Here is a 22,286-nt window from a genome sequence, read left to right on the forward strand (position 1 = left end):
AAAGCCATCTGATACTCAGGAATATTTTTTGTTTGTCTGTGGCCAGATGGAAAAACCTAGACACACACTTTGAATGTTACTAACTGCTGTGAAAAAAACCCCACAAATAATCACGCTGTGAAAAAGAAACCTTGATTAGCTGATACCTGCATTAGTACATGCAAGACCAACTGGCCTCGGGGAGAAATGAAATACCTGCAGAATTATTTTGCAATGTATCTTCCAGTAATGATTTTTGCAATATAGCTTTGGTGTTTTAGGAGAAAAGAGAGGGAAGGACGAGAAGTCTCTCATAAATAATTTGCAAATGCTCACATTTTATGTGTTTCCTTCCTATTTGCATCAGTAGTCAGGAACACTCATATTCAGAGTGTTACTGTTCAGCACAAAACTTGTAACGCCCCACTGAACACACAGGACAGCTCATGCCTCTGTGATAGTGCCTCAGGCTCCTATCAGATTCAGACAGACACTTGCAATATATGACTGATACAATTAGGATAACAAAAAACTGCAGAAACCCCTGAGCACAAACCGGCACCCTCTTAAGAGTGATGAGTTCCTTATGCAGCACCAGCTCTTGGGAGCCCTGGTTTCACCTGAAAATTTGGCTTTCCTATGGATGCAGCTACAATGTGTGCATGGGGAATGAGAATAAATAGATAAGCGAGATGCAGTAACCATGAAGAACAGGCTTCTTTTGTTTCAAAGTATCTTCTAAGCATAAAGCTTTCGGTTAAGATCTTATTTGCACAAAATTGCCCTGGGGGGCATTATCTGAAAGAGAAGGCATTTCTACTACGTGCACCAGAGCCTCAGGTGAAAAATGGAACTCTGCAGGTCAGATAGCAAAAGACTCTGTCCAAATGTTAATACAAAACATTTTCTAAAGGCCAGGGGATCTTTGGTTATAGTCAACATTATATTATAATGATTTTCCTCAAATGTATTAAAAATTCCCAAATGACTGGAAATTAGAAGTCATATGACCCCAAAGTGTTAAGACTGAGGGTTTTTTACTTTAGTGTAAAAATAAAAATTCTAACACACTGGTAAGTAATATTAATTGTTTACTCCAAAGAAAAAAAAAAAGATATTTTTGACATCTTATGAGGGCTAACCCTGCCTTTTCTCAGGAAATATATATATATATAGATATATATATATATATTTGGTTTTTTTTAAACTTAAATCTTTAAGAGGCTTTTCACAGAAGTTGTTCTTTATGGCTATAGTTTTAATAAAGGAACAGGGCTTAGTTCTCCTTCCAGAGCTTTATTTTTCTTAAATCTAAGCCAATCCTTGCAAATATAATGAAACAAATTACACTAAAAATATTTGAGTTGGAAAACAATCCAAAGTTTGGCTCTATTACTACATGCTGACTTTTATTTTTTCCTGTAACATTTAAAGAGACTTAAAACTGAGAACATTACTTGAGGAGCAACAAGACAAGGCAGCAACTTTTTTTATTTAGTATTTTAATCTGCACCTCAAACTATTGTTATTGTTTCCTGTCTCCTCTCTTTATTAAATCTATTGTATTCTATTGGTAATGTCACATACAACACCGTATTGTATTATAGTAAATATTTTTAAACTGTTTTGGAAAGACTTAAGAGTGTCAGGGAGAACTCCATGCCAGAATAAATGCAAACTAGGTAATTTCTCAAAGACATCTCTTCCTCCCGCTCCACCCATCCTGCCTTTTTTGAAAGGCTGATATTTGGGTGACTTCCAGGTTATGACTAAGGACTAGCACATTATTTAAACCTGTGCCAATATATGCCCCATCTCTTTTCTCCCAAGGAAAGTCCTTCTCAACATTCCAAGAAAAGGTCTGCAACTGTTTGTGAAAATTCTTCTATTAAAAATAGCTGAGAGAATAATTATTTTTTTAATTAGAAAATGTCAGATTTGAGACATCAAGGCTTACAGTGTGGCTATAAACATGAATTAATCTTTAAGACTTTCCTTTCGTTACTGCAATAGTACACATACTTCTTTGGATCAGAAGGAAATACATCTGAGTGGTTCTCTTTTACTGATGAACCAATGATCAATTTTCTGCCTTAAGAGTATGGTTTTGTCTGGCCCTGAGACAGCAAGACATTCCCCTAAAATTTTCATATGTCAGCTGAAGACGTGTCAACAAAAAAAAAGTCAGTGTTTGATACATTTCACAGTACTTTAATTTCTATTTGCACCCCTTTACATATGAAATAAGTTAAGTTTCAAAGCAGAGGGTCAGTTGAAAGTAAAACATATGCAATCCACAGTCTAAGAACAGATTCATATTTTTAAAATGTTCAGATCTTTTTTACATTTGCTTTCTCAAATAAAAATATTATTTAAGTAACTGCAGTTTTACTGGGGGAAATGAACCCATCTAACTGGAATTCTCTGAAAGAAAACCTGTTTTGAAAGTGCTTTTTTCACTGGCCCACAGAGGAATCTATTCAGATGAAAGAGAAGGTGGAGACTGATAAAGGTATCTGCACTGCTGAACTAATAAAATCTGTTACATGACTACAGTCCTGACCTTGTCTAAGCCAAAGAGCTGTTAGGGCTTCCTACAAAACCTACCATGCATGTGCATCTAGAATTTTCTTGGAAGACAACTGGGGAGTAAGAGCTGGCTTCAGAACTCAGCCAGCAATGGGCCTTGCACACAGAAACCAGAACCAGTAATCCCATGTGCCCCAGTGTTAGCACAATCATCAGGATCTAGTTACACAGGGAGGTAGGTCCCACTCCATGTTGGGTATGTCTGACTTTGGATGATTAATTTATAAATGCAGTCTCCCTTAGTCACCCATGAACAAAGGTGAATTCAGCGCTCTTGAGAACTGACTGTTCCCAAAGACTAAGGAAACCTCAGGAAGGTAGGACCTTCAGCTGGATATCTGCTGTATGAATATGCATGAATATGACTGTATGAATAAGCACATGCTATTAAATAAAAGGCCGAGGAATAATTTTCCTCTGTGCCTTCAAGACAGGTTGGCTGCATCCAAGCTGTTTGCTGGGAATGGTCCTCAGGCACATGTGCTTGGCAATGCTGTTCAGGAATGGACAGTTGGTATAGCCCAAACTGGGCTAATGAACATGACAGTAAGGCTATGGCTGCTCCTGTGCTTGCTCACACCATAAATAAATGGTGCCAAACTGGGCCAAGGGCCATGCGAGGGCTATCATGTAGGATGATATCATCAGGGATGATCACAGGACTGCTACTGCACAAGGCTATGCACTGGTCACACAACAGTCACACAGATAGGGCTTGTAGGTCTGTTGGAGGTTCGGATTACTCCTTTCCTTTTCTTTCTCTCAGGGAAATTTCTCCCATATATTGCCAAGAGCCAATAACAACAGGTACTTAAGAGAGACAAATGGAAGGGTGTGGCTGGCTACTCTCTTAGCTGAGGGGCTTCTCTGGGAGGGGCAGAGATGCTGGAAGATTTGGGCTGGGAGAAGGGGCAGCTCTCTCACTTGTCTGCATCAGAGGGGAAAGAGGTGGCAGTCACGGTGGGGAGAATTCATCACCACTCTGAGTCTCCATCTCCTGTTGTCTTCTCCTAGGCTAGCTGCTTCCAAGGTTGCTGTTACAGCTCATTTTGGTCTCTAGAGAAGCACCAGAACCTCCTGCTCCTGTGGGTTTGCAAAGCAAGCCCCTTTTTCCATCCCTTCCACAGGCTGAGCTGCCATTACCGTGGAGAGAGGCGGCTGAGCCCGCGCCACAGCGCCCCCTGCAGTCACGGAGGAATCATCGGCCCCACCCTGCCCGGAGCCAGCAGCGCCCCTGCTGGCAGTGCCTGGAACTCCACTGACAGGAAAGGTGCCACAGCCGGGAGAGGCTGCTCGAGGCCGTTCCTGGGTTTGTGCTTGTCTGTTGTTGCTGCCATTGCTGTTTGTTTTGCCTTGTTACATATATACATACTAGCAAAGAACTATTGTTTCTTTTCCTGTATCTTTGCCTGAAAGCTGGTTAATTTAAAAGTTATAATAATTTGGAGGGAAGGGAGCTATATTCTCCATTCCAAGGGAGGTCCCTGTCTCCCTTGGCAGATGTATGTCTTTCAATTCAAGACAAAGTCCCAGCCTCTCAACCCAACTCTCTCCTAGCTTGGCCAAAATGACAAGCCTTGGCTACAGCGCAGTTTTTATCCAATATCTAAAAGCATCTAGAAAGCTATAATAAAGTCTGGGTAGCCTGCTCCAAAGAGAGAGCATACAGATCCACTTCTTGACGCTGTCTTCAACTTGCAATTCTGATCATATCTGAAGTTTTCAGATTGTCAGAGAGGTAAAACACAGCACTGTGATGTGAAACATCATTTTTACCCAGCAGCCTTTTTAGAAATGCCCCACCCTCCTGGAATGACTGCCCTTAGTTCTAGCACCTAGCAGAAAGCACACCTTGCCCCTCACCTTGCAACTACATACAAGAATATTACTGAAACACAAATTGCCCAGCAGTGGCAGGCAGCTGGCTGTTGACTTACTTATTGCATGTGCCCCATTCTCCTCTCCATTCACAGTGGCTTCTCCGTTCTTTGGTGTGTTCTGCTGCGAAACAGCAGTCGTCGTGGCTCCCGCTGTGGCCGCCGTGGCTGCCGCTGCTGCCGCGGCGCTGGCTTGTTGCTGCGCTAGCTTCTCTCTGAACGCTTGCTGTCGGGTCTGAACAACATCAGGCATCACCGCGTCTATCAGAGACAGGGACTCTATTGGCCTCCCATCAAATACTGTACCATCCTGCAGGGAAAACAAGCAGAAGGGAAACCTCAAGTTTAGGATCTTCACCACTCAGGTTGGCAAAAAAATCACAAAAGAAGATGTGAAGATACTACACTTTGACTTAACCAATAGTGCCACAGGACTACGGACTGCCTCTCCCTCAGATCCGAGATGGCGGCACTCATGGTCCACTCAGAAATCTGATCAGTGAAAAAGGAATTTTATAGAAAGTTCTACCATATAAATGCTTTATAGATGTAAAAAAAATTAAGCTGAGTTAAAAAGTATGTCTGACCAATGACAGAAAGCTTCTCTTTGTTTTCTGTTTGAAAAAGCAGAGTCATGGCTAAAGCCATGACAAAGGCAAACAGACTTTGGTTAAACTGTTTGCCTTCCTACACTTGCAGGAGCATGGGAATGGAATGAAAGCAGATGATGCATAATGAACCTCAACCAAAACATGATGTATGCGCAAATTCAGTGGTTACTTAGGCAGTGTTCTTCAGCCCAGCAACACCAGTTGTAGCTGATCATACAAGACAGCCTTACCATTATTTTCCTTTTATTCCACTGTATTATTCATAATAGTTATGGCTTTCATTTTGATTTCTGTAAATTAAACTTCAGCTTCAAGAACCCACTGAGTAAACTTTTAAGGGCTGTTGAAGACTTAATACAGATTGGATTGACTTAGCTTTTCTTCACTTCCATTTTTCTATTATCTTAAATACAGGGGAAATATTTTAGTAGTCTTTGTAAAGTGCCATTTTGCCAATTTTCTGCAAACTCCCTTCAATTCTTTGAAATAATAATGATGCAGTGGTGAAAGATTTTTCTTGAGAAAGGGCAAGTAAGAATAAGATATGGATAGATAATGTAGCTGGTGAGCAATATCATCTTCCATATGTGAGAACAATTAATAAAGAAAAAGAGTTGCTTGCCTGATTGGTATGTTTCTGCTGAACTAATTGTTGAATTACCCCTTATAACTATAAGATAATACATATTTTTTTTTCTCATGGGGAAGAAAAAGTAGGAGACAGTCATTAGAGAAGAAACAGTAATCTCTTTTTCTCCTCAACATTTTTTATGTATCCACCAAAATTTATTTGAATATTGACTCAAATTCTTGCTAGACAATAAACAAAATGTTTGCCAACAGATCCTGACATCTTACATTTTCATCTGTAAATATGCTCACTGGACTATTTACATGACTGCCCTTTAATAGATCACAAACAATAATTTTATAAACACTAGTTCATGGACTCACTGATTACTTGTTGTTACTTGTCACTCTTAAGTAACACACAGAGAAAAGTAACACACAGTGAAGCATCCATAGTAGCCCTTACTGGGATTCAGATGTAACAAGAATGGCCTTTGCTTTGCTGTAACATACTTAACAGTATATGTTTGAATGGAATCATAGAACAGCTTGGGTTGGAAAGCACATTAAAGGTCACAGAGTTCCAACATCACTGCCATGGGCAAGGACACCTTCCATTAGAGCAGGCCCTGTTCAACCTGATTCAAGCCATGGTGAGAGCATCATAAATCTTAATGGTGACAACAGGCATATTTTCAGATTATTCTCTGCTTTTAGGGAAAGCCTTGAAGCTCAGTAAGAGCAAGCCCCTACCAACCCAACCTGATCTAATATGGGTGCTTCAGAGCTGGAACTTTCTAACTGTGTAGCTCCAATTTCAGGCATGGGATAAAATGTTAAGTAACAGCAAATTGAGACAGCTTCCTAACACTGGTTTGTTCAAACACTGTTTGCATCAAAGTGCAGCTTGGCATGAATATCAAATGTCATTGCCCCAATAACAAAATAACACATATACAAATCTTATACATGGTATTGAGTCATAAAAAGAAAAAAACACACAGAATGTTTGAATAAAACCAGAAGTTTCCAAACTACGCATTGCAAACAACACAGCCTTTTCTCTGTTTTATATTCCTTTGTTCTCACCCATGCTGTTCACATGCTACATTCAGGTATAGAGGAAAAAGCAATAGTTTCTTTGTATTAATATTCATTACAGATGTTTGTCAATCAGAAATATCTATCGTAAAAATCTTGTAATGCAGCACTTGCTTATCTGTCATGCTTCATTCCCTCTCAAAGCACCATGTCTTTAAGGCTGGCAGGGCAAATACACTGGCTTTTCCCACATTCCTTCTTTGTTTCCACCGGCAGTTCAAAGAGAACAGACAGCTTGTGGCTGTCCATACAATCTCTACAGAAAACCTGCACCCCAGCCACATTCAGAATTTACACTCACTTGTTTCACCATGCACATGATGCCTCATCTCATATGATCTAGAACAAAGTCACTGAAATCACTCTCCAGTGACCTCTGTGGATTTTTGCAGGCTTCTCATGGCTTGGGATCCGTGTCGCCTGCTAGGATGTGTCAGGGAGGGACATTTTAACCTATGCTGCAGGTCTTTCCATGACCTTGAAAATGCCAGACTGTAAGCACAGGTGCCTTTTCTTGTTTGCTGCAAGAACCTGTAAACCCTGGATTTGTTGGCTGGGGTAGCAGAAACACCAAAAATGTCCATCTAAGCAGCGCATGGAACACCTCCCTGCCACAGTTAAGAAAACTGAAACACGTCTCCATCTCAGGGCTTTCTGGCCCTCTGCTGGGATGGGGCAAAGTATGAGGAGTAAAATTAAACCCGATGAGGAGAAGAGCTGGGGAGTGGCTTGTGTTGGGGCTGCTGGGGTGTGCTGCTCGGCATGTCTGGCATGTCTCAGCGTGCGGCGGTGGCAGCAGTGGTACTTACTTCGTTGATGCTGATCTCGGCCTCCACATACTGGAGCCCCTTCTGGAGGATGGAGATGAGTGCGGCAGGTGGCACTAGTGTTCCGTTGATGTTGGACTGGCTGATGTGGCTCTCGATACCGAAGGTAAAGGCCGAGTGGGAGAAACCTGAGAGCAGGAAAAGGAAGCCATGATATGAAATCTCAATGCACCAGTCAGATACACCTTCATAGTCTAAAAATAATTCTGTCCTGAGATCTAAGAGATGCTGCCGTGTAAGCAGAAGGGTGTGGGCTGGCAGCTCAGAGCTGAGGGGTTCAACCCGAGCCACCCTGACTGCCCATCCCCCCCTGCACATACAAGGGAAGCCATATAGAAATGGAAATGCATGCAGAGAAAAATAACTGTACTAACTGAAACAAAACCCCCCAAAACACAGAAACACCAGCAATTGCCACATGAGCAGGTCCGGCTAAAAAAAGTGCCTCAAATCTCCATTTCCCTTGCTGAATTTCAGTGTTGGGTGTTTGCTGAAGATGCACACTTATATCCCTTCCAGCATGCAAGTTGTATAAAATTAAGGCATAGATGCAGATAACACAGGGGAGCTGTTCCCTTATACAGAAAGGGAAGAGATTTCAAATCCTCTGTTCATTTATTGTTTAGTACAATATGATGGGCAGAGCACTGCCGTTAAAATGTGAAACTACAAAAAGGCCACCTCTGTAAACCTATTTTCTGTATGTGAACAGCAATAGTGAAAGTAATTAACTGGGATCTGCCACACAGCAGATGACAAGCCAGTGAGGTGGCCTGTACTTCAGCCAGAAGTCTTTCTCTTCCCTGTTTCGTTTTTGTCATTGTCTGAGTAAGTGGCAATGAAGGTGACAGCACTGAAAATTGAAGAATTTTGGCAGACAAATTTTAAACAGTTCTGCCTTAAATCCTGGCTGAAGCTGCTCAGAACTGTTGCTGGGTATGGAGGCGAGCGCTGCAGAGAGACTGTACAGAGGGGCAGCTGCGGGAGGGGGAAGGGGGAACAGGATGTAGATATAACTGTAGGAACCCATTTATCATCACACTGTCTCCAGAGCATTAATCTAACATTAAAAGCCTTGGGGAAACCACCCATGCACTGTCTCAAACAGGAAGAGCCCTCATGGTCTCCACCAAGTAGACAAGAAAAAACCAACAAACAACAACCCTCCCAACCCCCACCCCCCCCCCAAAAAAAAAAAAAAGAAAAAGAAAGCAGCTTTCAAATGAAAATAGTTCCGTTAAATATAGCTGTGCCTCTTCCCCTTGTCAACACTAGTTTCATTTATAGTTTTATCCGTTAAGGGATTTCCCCTATATCACTGCAATGTCCAATTGTATGCAGGCTGGGGATGTGATTTTGGGCTCACTCGATAGTAATGCTTTCTTTCTCCCTTTTCAAGATGCTTTTTCCAGCTAGCTCAATTATTAACATAGATAGCTAGCAAAAACAAGCTGAGAAACAGAGTGCCTCCCACATTTGAAACCAAGGTATGTATTTTTCTGATTCTCCCCCTCCCCCTACACATTTTATTTTGCTGCTGCTTTTCTCTTTTTCCTGCTAACAGCTCCCACTCTCTCCCCTCCCAACCTTAATTTCCCTTCCCGTCACTCTCCCAGTTCTGGGGGATGTTTTGGACACTTTTTAGGAAATGGCAGGTCCACCTATGAACAGAATTCCATAGGCATAAAAAAAATAATTCACAAGGCATAAAAAAAGGACAGATTAAAAAAACCCACTGAAAAGCTGTGGTATCATTTATGTAACCCCTAGTCCAATTTGTTATTCTGTATTGCTCTTTATGTCCTGGTCCATTTTATGAGCTGCTGAACCTCCTGCTGCGAAATAGACTCTAAGATCTGCAGGGCAGTGTTTTTTCCCTGGTTTATTAGTTTTGTAGGACATCTAAGCACATAACTGGGAACCACAATGAGGAAGAAATCAAGCACTGAGCATACATGCACTTGAGAGGTCTAGGGCCTAATCACTGAACACTGAAATCTCTGTGTATCTATAAATACATGGCATAAAACTAACCAGAATTAGAGAATCAGATCCCTCTTAATTTATATTTATGTGTATTTGAATTAATCAACAATTGCAATGCAACTTTCTTGAAACAGAATGTACATAAAAATACATAACAGATAAATCAGTAAATCTATGTAAGACTGAGAAAATTGAACTACTGTCCAAGAGCACTGAAAGTGACTAAAGCTGAAAAACCCAGAAGCTAGTTTGCAAGTCAACAGCTCAGAAAAAGGGAACATGGTCTCTGATTAAACAGGTGGATGACAAAAATGGCAAACAACAAACACGAGGAAAAGTAAAAAAGTGGAAAACCATGACTGTGGATCTATGGCAGACATAATCTTAAATATATTTTACATCTCATTATTGCATTTTGTCTCTTTAGCAGGGGACAGATGATTGTGCACACAGCTCAACCTCTTTGTTCAGTTCTGATCCCAGAGAGCAACACATCTCATAGCATGTGAGAGAAGAAACTTCTCAGTACGAAACTCAGTTGTGTTTTTGTAATGAAACTTGTTATCTTACTGTTTCTCTGGATGCTGAGAAACTATTACCAAAGCACCTGTTAGATGAAGAAACACTAAACTCCTGGTACACTGTCACTGAAGAGCAATCTAACTCACACACCTCCAGCAGCTGTGAGAAACTTTCCTAAGATTTTATCAGACAAGATCTGATTAACAAAAATCAGCAGAGCAAAACTATTTAAGTGGGTGCTGCTGGACATACTGCTCCTCACCCCTCTTGAAAAAATTCACCAATACAATTGTAAAAAAAGAGACAACAAACCCAACAGAAACATGCCAATCAGTCCTCCAACAGATAGCTAATTCCCTCCTGATTTCTTGTCTTCCCATGGCAGTTACATAAGGCTCGTGTGAAAATAGACTGGTTTTAAAACTACTTCACACAGTCAACAAAATCTTCACTGAAGCTGTACCTACATCAGGTTTCTGATAACACTGAAGAATCACCTGACCTTTAATAGTTACCAGATGTCATCAGTTCTTTTCAGGGTTCTGCATTCAAGTACACAAAATTACATAGCAAAGTTGCAGCTCCATAGCTCAGCCTTATGAAAAGGTAATTTCTATCAAACATTTTCTATCAAAATTTTAGAAAAATGTCAGCTTGTTAACCTGGCCCTCCTTCTAAGATCATGCAACTACACTGAGGATGGAAAGCCAAGACACAAGAACCACCCCCACCTCCAGTCTGTCAGTGCAGTTGGGGAGCGTGAGCAGAGACAGAAGGTGCTCTGCAAGTGGGGATCTGAAGGAAGGATGTGGTGGGGATGATGTGAAATTACAGTAGACACAAACTTAAAATGCCGTGGCAGCAGTGAAATGAATGAAAGTTGCAAATCTGTGTCCGTATGGATCCTTTCTCATAAATTCTGTCACTCTGGTGACTGCAATAATCACTCTATAAAACAGTAATTTCTGTCCAAATAGCACCAGTAAACAAAATCTTAGTGCAATAAACCCTTCGAAGACACACACAGTGAGACTATGAGCTTTTAAAGTTAAAAGCATGAACACAAAGGGCTGAAGAGGAGAAAGCATTGCCACACACTGAACAGCTTCATAGCACTGAACCAGCTGCTTTTGCTGTGACATGACCAGTGCCCTAAATAACATCTTTCAGCAGACTTTAGAGGATAGCTTCCAGGTTTTTTCTGCCTCAAAAAAGAAGGGAAAACAGAAACCATCAAGCTATGCATAATCTGTAACTACACTGTCATATATGAAAAGATATACCCAAATCAACAGTGCAGATCTTGGGATGATCTTGGTATGAATGGAGGTGAACTATCAACTGTGGAATAATTGGATTTGAAGTATTTTACAGCGCATAAAAGCAGAGAGGAAATAACGAATGCAGAAAACAATTGCTTAAATGACGCCCCAATCTAAAAAATTGTTACACAAGTCAAAAAACAGACTTGAAAACTGACTGAAATTCCTAATCAAGAGATTCCCACACTTTTTTTGTACTGACAGTGGTAACAGGTCCTGGTTCTGTGCTGTATCTTTTCCCACACTGAGGTGTCTGTATATACTCTCAGTGGTACATACACAGCCATTTGGGAATTCTTGCCCCAGGCAGTGCCAAAAAATGCATATGTAGGGCTGTGTTTTGCAAAATTTCACTGATAGGTTTTGCTACAACTGCAAAAACAGAGATAATGGAGGGTTTTTCCTTTGGCTGCTCCTTTTTCAGTTAAAAATGGCTTCCCTTTGAAGACAGATTTGTCATTGATCATAAAATGACAAAGTTTTACTTAATGAACATAATGTTGCATGCTTGTTTCATCTGAAGGCTACCTAGTTTTCATTGTTTACAATATGCCTGGCTCACATCAGAAATGCCTGTCAAATGTAGGTGTAGAAAAGACAACTGAAGAGCCACACAGCCCGGGGAATGGCTTCTCTTCTCCAGAGATGTGTCTCACCTTTTCTGGGAGCAAAGCTTTCCTCCTTTCAGACTTGCAGCTGGGGTGATGCTGAGTATTCCCCATGCTGCTCATCTGCACTCATAGCTCCAGCTAAAATTGACATCTACCAAGTGTTCCTTCCATTTCCCAATCTCTTTAGCACCACAAAAAGCATGTCTTTGTAAAACTGCAACCTTGAACTGTAGAACCTACAGTACCCACTGCTGTATTTGTACAGGTGAGGGGAAGGACAAAGAGGGGTCTGTGGAAGCAACAACTTTTGAACTGTTTCAGTCCTTGCTGGTTCCTTGGGAGTTACTTTGGGGATGCCCTGATGAGCAATAGAGAGGTGATCTGTTGTACAAAGTTTTCTCTTTGTGAGCTGAGTGGACTTAATTTTCTCTGGTTAACCTAAGTAGTTTTCTGTACAAATAATTTTTAAAACCCATGTGTTTTACAGGTATTTATGAATTACTTTGTTCAATTACTCACATATAAGATCCTTCTTGAAACATTGGCTACTGTACGATAAAACAGAGAATAAAGAATTGCCTTTTACACACACCTTGGACATCTTGATGATGAACAGCCTTTATCCCAATCCTGAGTACAAGTAACAAGCCATTCCTACAAATCTTTATATAATTAGTGCCCAGCGTGGCCCACTTTTCTGGAAAATAGTGAGATTTCCTATGGAGATCTGTGTCATTTCCTTTAATAAATTTTCCTATTTATTTAACTCAAGCAATCCAGACTGAGGTTTGCATATACAGAGATCTTAAGTTCAGTTCCTGGAAATCACTAAATTAGTGATGTTATTACTTTAAAAGAAAGAGAAAAGAAAAACAAAATAAAAGGAATAAACTATCTGACAATCTCTTCTTTTTCTCCAACAATTTAACCATCTCCACATGGAAATAACTAACACTTCTTGGTTAATTGATTTCTCCAACATTGGGTTGTCTTTCTTTTTTGAAATTTCCAATACAAGCTCATCCAATCCTCACCTCTGAAGTGACATAGTGCTCATCTTCAAAGTATTTGGCAGGTAGAGGAAACAAAAATGAGCAAGACTTTAGAAATTATTAAAACTACTGGCTCAGCAGAATCAGCCCAAAGCTGCTAAACGGGATCCACAGCAATCTCAAGTTTTCTGTCTGCACAAGTGCTTGTTTTCTTTAAGGCAAGTCTTGCACCTGGCATTACTGCTGAGATTTTGACCAAAGTACAGTTCATACATACAAGAATGGAAAACCTGTAAGAGCTGATTACAGCTAATACAGACTGCAAGGAAATAAAAAAAAAAAAATGGTTGCAAGGGGCAAAGAAATGTCATCTTTATGACCATAAATGGGTATATGGGCAAAATTCCTGGGAGATTCAGACACATCAAGTAGAAACATTCCACTGCATCATGAGTGAAAAGAAAATCATGTGCAGGAGGAGTAGACATTCATGCACAGTCCCATCAGCTGCTTTACCATGTTACCAAACCCAAGTAACTCCAAAGCTGCCCTTACAACTGCTTGCCAGAGAAACCAGATGCAAGTAGTGGAAAAACATTCATCCCAAGTTTGACATCTGGGTCCTGGGAGTGCCATGTAAGCAGGAAGGCAAGAAGGGCAGAGTGGTGCAATGTGGTGTTCTGAAATATATTAGAGCCCCATCACAGCAGTTAAAATAAAGCCCACAAAAATCCCCATGTGAAATACGACCACGAACAAAATAATTTCCTCCAAAAACTAATGATGTACAAACAATACAGTCAATGTTAAATGAAGACTTTTATAGGTCTAGATTTATCAGTGTAGAGAAGCAAGGCACATGTATCACTAAGGTAAGATTTGAATGCAATTTCTATATACAAAACCAGGAGGAAACAACTTAAGTTAGAGCAACTGTATTTTCTTAATTCGGGGCAAAGCACATGCTAATCTAGTTCCTAAGGCAAGTGATGTAATTTCTTTCCATTGCCTGAAAGAATACAGTGATGCTCTTCACTGTACTTGACTGCAGCTGCCACCTTAGCCTAGTATTTCCTCTCCTATATGATGCACTGTGTGAGAACTGAGAATGCAATATGGATCCCCATCCTTGCTTATCCTTAGATTTTTGTCTGTACTGAATTATGTATCCATAAAAATATGGTCATAAACTCCCAGTGCACACATATGCAAAGGCTTCACAAAAAGGACAACTGCTTTCTTTGAAATATATTTGGTCGCAGTGTCTGGTGCCTTAAGCCACTAGTTAAGATTCTGCTAACAATTACAAAAAATAATGGTGAACAAGAATCCTACACCAGATCTTGTTTATTATTCACAGCAGACTGAGATCCTTCTCTTAGCTGAGATTTTTGTTTCTCAGGAATACATCCTAGAGCACCTCTCTGGTTTTGGCAGTGTCTGCTTATTTTGAAGACTTACCTTTGCAATTACATAAAGGCTTAACAAGGACACACATTAGCAATTTAAAATAGAGAACTGCAGTTGGAATATATTTTTAGAAAAATCAGCTGAACAATAGGGCTTGCACATTTGTTTCAAGATTAGGATTGCTAAATGATTAAAATTATTTCCAGAACCCTGGGAAATGCATTCAGTATTACAAGCTCTTTCACAGACACTGGGAAATATAAAGAAAGGATTCCTAGCTGTAGGTAAAATTACAGTATGTCTAGTTACCCAAAGTTTTGTAGAAGTGATTATTCACTAATATTAAACGTTACGCCCTTTTTTCTTGGATATTGGACCTGTTCACCTTCTGCCAAGAATTCAGAGTAAATGTCTGCTACCCAAAATTATTTTATTATGTGCCAAAGAATGTTTCTGGCAGGTATTTTTTTTCTTTTTCATGTGGGAAAGTATGTTGGAAAAGATTAATACAACTTGGAAATGATCTTTTGATGAGTGGTACTTGGCACTCACTGTTTAAGCCTTTCTGAGGGCTGCAAATTAACAAAGAGAGAAATATGATACAGACAGAAAACAGAGCACAAGCAATGGAAAGAGGAACTTATAAAAATCTCTTGGAAACGTCTGAAATAAACCCCTTTTTCACTCACTCTGTGTAAATGAGATGACAATTGCAAAGAAATATCAGTACAGATCTAGCAATTTATTGCAACTATGGGCGAAGTTTGAAACAGCTTATGAAGGCCACAAGGACAAAAATAATCTTTTCCTTCTAAATAATGGGATGCAGTTATCTTTTAGCCCTGCCTGCACAACCAAACATCCAAAGAAAGAGACATGCAGAATTTTAAGGATCATGTTTACAGAACAGACTTTCACAGTTGTATATGCTTTCCTTAAGCTGTGTTCATCTCTCTGTTCTAACCACACCTCTACGTGGTGGCAAGTAGGACACCACAGCTGACACTCAGGGGACATTCAGGAACCAAACACCAGGAAGGTTTCTGTGGATGGTGACTACAAACAGAGCCCTAACATGGGATGGGTGTGAGGAGGGGGGTGGTCTGTAAGCACCATGGCAGAACATCCTCAGCACAGAGATTATCAGCAAAACTTGCAAAGCTCCACTGGGCCTGGAGACTCAAACTGAAAAGCAGTGAAGTGAGAAATGTGTAGGACTGCACTGGTTTTACCAGCAAAGTCATCCTGACCTTTAGACATCTGTCTTCTACCCAACATGCTATTTTCTTAATACCCTAAAAATACTGTGTTTTTGCAAGCTTTAAAAAACAGGACATGAAGCAACTAGAACCAAAATTTGTGCCATGGAATAAATTTGTAAAGGTGTAATTGTTTATGTTTGTGTAACTTAAAAATCACTGTGTTTGCTCAGTGTCCAAGATCCAACACTGTACGGCAACTTTCAGGCCAAAGAAAAATTGAAATTGCCAAGTTTAGAAAACTGTGAAGAGACCTAGAAGGAAATATGTGGTAAGAAGGCTTTTGAAAATGGCAAAACCCCAAAATACTCAGTGTATTTCTTTCCTTCACACAAACTTAAAAATTCTGCACCAATTATGAAACAGGGTAACTAGAAAGAAATTTTCAAACAGATCTCTTGAACTGCACCACAAAACATTTGAAAATATTGTTTATACATTTGTATATAAAGAGATATCTGGTCACAAAAGTCACAACTGCATATAAAACCATAAAAATGGGTCTCATACAGCCTATTAAATTATTTTGAAAGTTCCCCAGAACAAAGTAGGACAAACCCATTAATCTCTTTACCTGTAAGAATATTTTTTCCTTACCATCTTAGATTGTGTGGATTTTGTGAAGCCAACCATCAAATATTGTTAGTACATACTCATTGCTCTATTAAAAAAGTGTCCAATTTGACTTGCACGGGTGCTCAGCTTCATCCTTTCCAAGATCTGTAGCTTCGTTAAGTTTAAACAAAAATGCTTTGGGAACTGCAGCCCAACTTGTTGTCTTCTAATCTTGACCCTGATTTTCTTAAAACTTATTGATTGTTTACAAAGAGAATAAATCTTTACTAGCACAGACAGAAACTGTGCGTAATAATACAGTTCTCATTTTAGAAATGGATTTGTCTTTTCAGCATTATCCATTCTCAAACAATGAAGTGTAATTTCAAATCCAGAGTCAGGCCACTGTTTCTGGAATCATACAGTTACTACCTTCCCAGTTTAAAAGAAATACAGGAAAGTAGAGGCAATATTAAAAAAAAGGAATTGTGGTTTATTAAAATCCCTTATATACCCTTTTGATAATACACTATTTTACTACAGAAATATTATGCTGGAGGCATTATATGTGTATATATATATTATATGAAATATGTGTTGATACAGATGGTTTCATATTATATAGGAACATTCATTCTGAGGTGACTTTTATGAAGTACTTTGATTTAAAGCAAACCATTTTTTGGTTCCAATTTCTTAAGTGTTCTTATCCAGTGGTCACTTTAACACGTATTGCACTCCTAGAACAACACTGTGGCCTTATTTATCTACAATAATTCATGAAAATTCTTGTGACTTTTGGTTCCATGGTTCACGGCTAGTTCTATAGCCAGCTTTCAATAAATCAGCGATCTGGATCAAAACCTTAAGTTATTTTATTTTAATTGAGTAGGCTGGCCCTAGAAAGCATAATACATCATATAAATAGGACTGCATGCCCACAAATCAGGTCTGTGCTAGCTAAACCATGAGAATTAAAAGTAGAGTTTGTTTTGCTCTTAAGTCTCACTATTGTACAGCTGAAAAGCTGAAAGAATCTCTGCCTTCAGTCTTAACACCAGCTCCTGAAAAGTACAGTTAGCATCTCATTCATCCTGCTTTTAGGTATATATATTCACCCATAAATTCATAAACAGTACTCTGAAATAATTGAAAAAGAATGTTAAGTATTGTCCCAGAACCCATGTAATACTTTTTACTCAGAGGATTTCAAAATATTTTAGGACTATAAACATTCAACATCTGCTTTGAGGTACTATTCACAGTATTAACTTTGCTTTCAAACAGGAAAATTGAGGGACAGAAACTTTAGGGTGAGGTATAAATATTCAGTTTTTATGTATGCCTTTGAAAAATGTATCACTTTATTTATTCAGTAATACCTGGTCAGCACCCAGTTACACCAGCACAGAAGTAGCTGTGCAAAGAGAAGGTCAGAAATGTCCTTACTCCAGTGCAGCTGAGGTTGGTCTATGAGCTACAGTCACTCTGTGCTGCTGGCAGGACACACGGGGCCCAGGAGGCCGTGGTAACACGCATGTCCACACAAATAATGCAGCCACAGATTGTTACTGAATCAACACTAAAATGTGTGTTTTATCTTTGCCTGGCAGGCTGTCATTTCAAGGATGCATTTTTCCCTCAGCAAACAAAAGGTCTCCATCATCCCTGCCTTTAGAGCACAGCTGCATACAGGGAACACTGCAGTGACTGCCCTGCAGACCTTTCTGTATAGGTTGTTTAAAGGATCCTTGAGGCTCTCTGGTGATGAGCAGGAGGTTGGACTACTTGAACACGAGCCAGCAGTGCACCCTTGCAGCACGGAAAGCCAAGAGCATCCTGAGCTGTACTACAAAAAGCACTGCCCGAAGGTGAGTGGAGGGGATCCTTGCCTGCTACTCAGCACTGGTGAGATGGGCCTCGAAGCTGTATCCAAATCTGGGCTCCCCAGTATGAGAGGGACAGGGATGCACTGGAGAGAGCCCAGTGAAAGACCATAAAGAATCAATGGACTGGTGCATCTGCCATACAAGGAGAGGCTGAGAGAGCTGGGACTGCTCAGCCTGGAGAAGAGATGGCTCACAGAGGACCTTATCCACTTGCAAAAATACCCGAGGGAGGAGCAAAGAGGATGGACACTTATTCCAGTCGTGCCCTGTGACAGGAGGCAATTGGCACAAAATGAAACACATGAAATTCCACCGGAACAAAATAAACCATTTTTTACTGTGGGGGTGATAAAAGTATTGGATAAAGTCCAGTGAGGCTGTAGAGTCTTGATCCTTAGGAGGTACTCAAAACCCAACCAGACACCAGCCGTGGGCAACCTGCTGCAGCTGACCCTGCTGTGAGCAGGGCAGATGGATTAGATGATCTCCAGTGGCCCCTGCCAACCTGAACTATTCTCTGATTCTGTCATCTCCCGAGAATTACTATCCAGACTGAGCCCTCCTACAATCCTAATGAGCCAAACTGAAGTAAACAGAAAAAAAGGCAAAAGAAAAAATCATTATCCAGTGACTGCGCCATCAGTGCACACTATTGTTTTTACTGCCACACTGGACAATTGCCTTTATTGACCAAGTGATTCATTCTTCTAATGAATTATTCTTCAAGGTATAAATTTTAATAATTTAAGAAAAAAACATGCACTGTACATTCCTCTTCTACCTCGCAGCAGTCTTCCTACACAAAGGAAGCAGTTAGCTTTGAAGCAAATTTAGCTGACCTATATATGCCAATCTTTTATGCTTTGCTTAATCTGAATTATTTTCAACACGCACGTCTCGTCTGTGACTCAGGGACTCTGTGCCATACACAGTTGTTCAAAAAATACTCTAAACATATCTCATGCAGGCAAAGTATGGACTTCAGAGAAATATTACACAGGCTTATGTAAGTAAAGACTGTTGCATCAGGCACCAATTCAAAAGAACAGAATACTGATCTTCAGTCATTCCCTACCTCCTGAAAACTTATGCAAGCAAACTGTGATATTTACATTTTCTGTAAAATTTCTATGTTGAAAAAGAGAATTATTCAATAAAAAAGGTTGTTTACTTCAAATTTTTGTTGCTTCCTTTTCAAAAAAATTGCAAATGTCACTGAGAAAAAAATATAATTTAGTACTACTTCAACTATTAGTATTTAGCTTCATCATAAGGATGAAATCCCAGGAACATCATGATATCCACATTTTGGACTCTTTCATAATTTCCAAAGGCAAAGTGACAGCAAAATGCCTTGGATGTGGTTAAAGGCCCACATTTGTACATGCATAACTACAAAGGGTTTTGTGATTCACAGAAACCCTTTGCTGTATGTCCTTGAATTGATGCTTAAAACCTGAGAGAAAATCTCTTTTTTTAGGAAAAAAAGGAAAATCTGTCAACTACAAACCAGGCAGACCAATGTCCTGCTATAATCCTGAATTTACACAGGGGGAAAAAAAGGAAAAAAATCTTTTTTATTACCTGTCTTCATTTTTATGGTTGGGAAGAAAACAAATGAAAATTCTAAAGTCAAATGGTAAATTGTCCCAAGTCAGCATCTAAAAACGTCATTGTCATCTTTTTTAGCAAAAGCACCTAGCTACTATTTTTATCTTAGATGTGGTACAGATTGTACACGGTGCAGATTATACACTGGGGAACAGTTTTCAAGGGTGTGTCATAAAACATGGAAAAATTAAAATAAAAAAGTAAAAATTTGAGTGAAAATGGAAACTTACACAATCTTAACTCTAACTAGTCATTGCAAGACATTTATTACAATAAATGTTCCACTAGAGAACAGTGTAAGCCACAGGCAACTGGGGAGCTGATTTTCAGACAAGAATTCTAGACTACAGCATGCATGTAAGTGCTAGAAAAGGAACACTATTAAATGATCAATACATCACAAATACCAAATTTGAAAAAAGCTTTAATAACTGAATTGACATGCTGGGCTGGGTAAGGGAAGGTAATTTATTGTAGCATTTGGACTGATGATAGGATTTACACTCACAACAGATGGCAACACATTTTAGATTAAAAAGTATGTGAGAGATTTGATTTCCCTTGGTTTTGCCATCCTCCCTCAATTCTTAGAAATTTCCTTGGGATCCTTATTACTCCTCATTGCATTGTACTGCTCTTTCATTCCAAAAGACAAATAATTATCTTTTTCCCTTTTGGAAAAACATAGCAGGAAAACTCTACTGTATGAATTCTGGGGGTTTTTTTCCCCAGAATCTGAAGAAACCAAATAGAAGGTCTATCTCAGCAATGAAGATGGCTGCTAGCAAAAGTATGCTTCTCAGGTGTTTGAAAATGTGCAAAGTTAATACAATTAATATTATCCTATTGATATTATATTACTATTATCTGCTCTTAATTGTAATTAACATAATTTTGATGCCAGAACCATGGCTACTTTGGTATAACTTGCTTCACTTTCACCAAGGGACCTGCTTTGTTGATATAACTACATCCACCACAGGAGAATTTTGTGTACTTCTATCTCCAGACTGGTTGTACACTCTTAGCATAGATGTCCCTAACTGGGGCCAATATTTCATTTAAAAGTAGCCTTTGTATCAAGACACCTACAAATAATAATAATAATAATCTGACTTTAAGAACTTGACTCCTGAGACAAACAATGTTTGAAAGGCCTCAGAACTTTTAAGAATGACCCTTTTAAACTGTGCACCAAAAAGGTTTGTAATAAAAAAGGAGAAAACTAGACATTGCAGGACTTGACTTTGGATAGGAAGAGATAACCGTGAACTGAAAATAAACACTTGTTCTCTTTGTATCTCAAGAAAGGGGCATTCATGGTCTTACTGTGGAAGTGGTTAACACCAAGTCACCTTAGTGGTGAAATTCCTACAGCATTAACCCATGGAACATAAATGGAAATGATGACAGACTGCTTTGATTTTCTGGGCATAGATAAGCACTGAGACAGTCATCTGAGTGAAAAGGCAACTATTTACTTACTTATTTTAATACAGCTAAACATTTAGAGCCTTAATTTGTCCAAGTTCTGGGAGCGATTTGACTGCACTGCCCCTGGACCGGGCATCTTCTCCAGCCTGCTCCTCCGGCAGCTCAAAGCAGTCTCCCTGGCTGTACTTTTTTCTGTTAAACCCCATGATCAGTCAGTATAATTCACCAAATGCCACAACTTACTATTTCATTCCATCTGCAGATGTACTTGGTAATCATTTCATATTTCCTTCCAGGTAACCGACAAAGCTGTTGAGCAGCATTATGCCAAGAAGAGATTCCTGTGAGTTCCCACTACAAGTAACTTGAGATGAATACTCCCCAGCTATAATCACTTTTCAAGATGTTTCTATTATCCCATTTTTAGTCCATTTGGTAACTCTGGATTACACTGATTTTACTCACTGTTATTTTGGTTTTAACCACCGTGTCAGCAAGACTAAATAAATGTCATAAAGTATATAATAAATGTATAAAGTCTAAGTGTATTAATGTCAGCACAGCTATCTCTGTCAACTTAATTTCTGATCTCGGAAAAAGCAGTATCAAGTATGTTTGACAAGATCAACTATCCACAGAAACTTGCTGGCTGGCATTTAGCATGATGTCACCTCTTCAGATTTGCTGGAGATATTTAGTCTCAGACTTCCAATGATTGTCCTTGACCTATAGTTACCTGGATGATCTTGTTTAACCTTTAAAAATTCTGGCACAACATTTGCTTTTTCCAGTTCACTGAAACTCCTCTCAGTATGCCAAGTTTTGTTAAAAAGCAACAATAATGGTTTAGACAGTTCAACTCTGTTAACACTCTCCTGTGCAAGGTTTCTGGTCTGACAGAAAATTAAGGAGGAAATATATAGTTACTGAATTTAATTTCTAACTTCAAGTTTACAAGAGCTGAACTCCTACTAGAATCACCTGCCAGAATTTTTATAATGAAGTGTAGAGCCCCCTTCAGCATCTTTGCTACAATGCTTCAAAGAATCTCAAGTGTTTCTGCACCTCACAGATGCAAAATACATGAAATGTTATAGGGACATTTTGCTTTTTATATACTTATTCTGCCATATGTATCTCC

General features: G+C 39.4%; 1 protein-coding gene across 3 annotated transcripts in view; it reads right to left on the reverse strand.

The window, feature by feature from the left end:
- Positions 1 to 22,286, reverse strand: part of TBL1X (transducin beta like 1 X-linked) — a 136,832-nt gene that overhangs the window by 29,105 nt on the left and 85,441 nt on the right. For all 3 annotated transcript variants that reach the window (XM_015639219.3, XM_015639235.2, XM_015639226.3), the window contains exons 4-5: positions 7,537 to 7,682; positions 4,506 to 4,755 (exon numbers count right to left, since the gene is read on the reverse strand). In XM_015639219.3, coding sequence (XP_015494705.1) covers positions 4,506 to 4,755; positions 7,537 to 7,682 — 396 coding nt within the window. The remainder of the gene's footprint in view (positions 1 to 4,505; positions 4,756 to 7,536; positions 7,683 to 22,286) is intronic.

The sequence above is a fragment of the Parus major genome, chromosome 1, assembly GCF_001522545.3.
Source record: "Parus major isolate Abel chromosome 1, Parus_major1.1, whole genome shotgun sequence".
NCBI classification, from domain to species: domain Eukaryota; kingdom Metazoa; phylum Chordata; class Aves; order Passeriformes; family Paridae; genus Parus; species Parus major.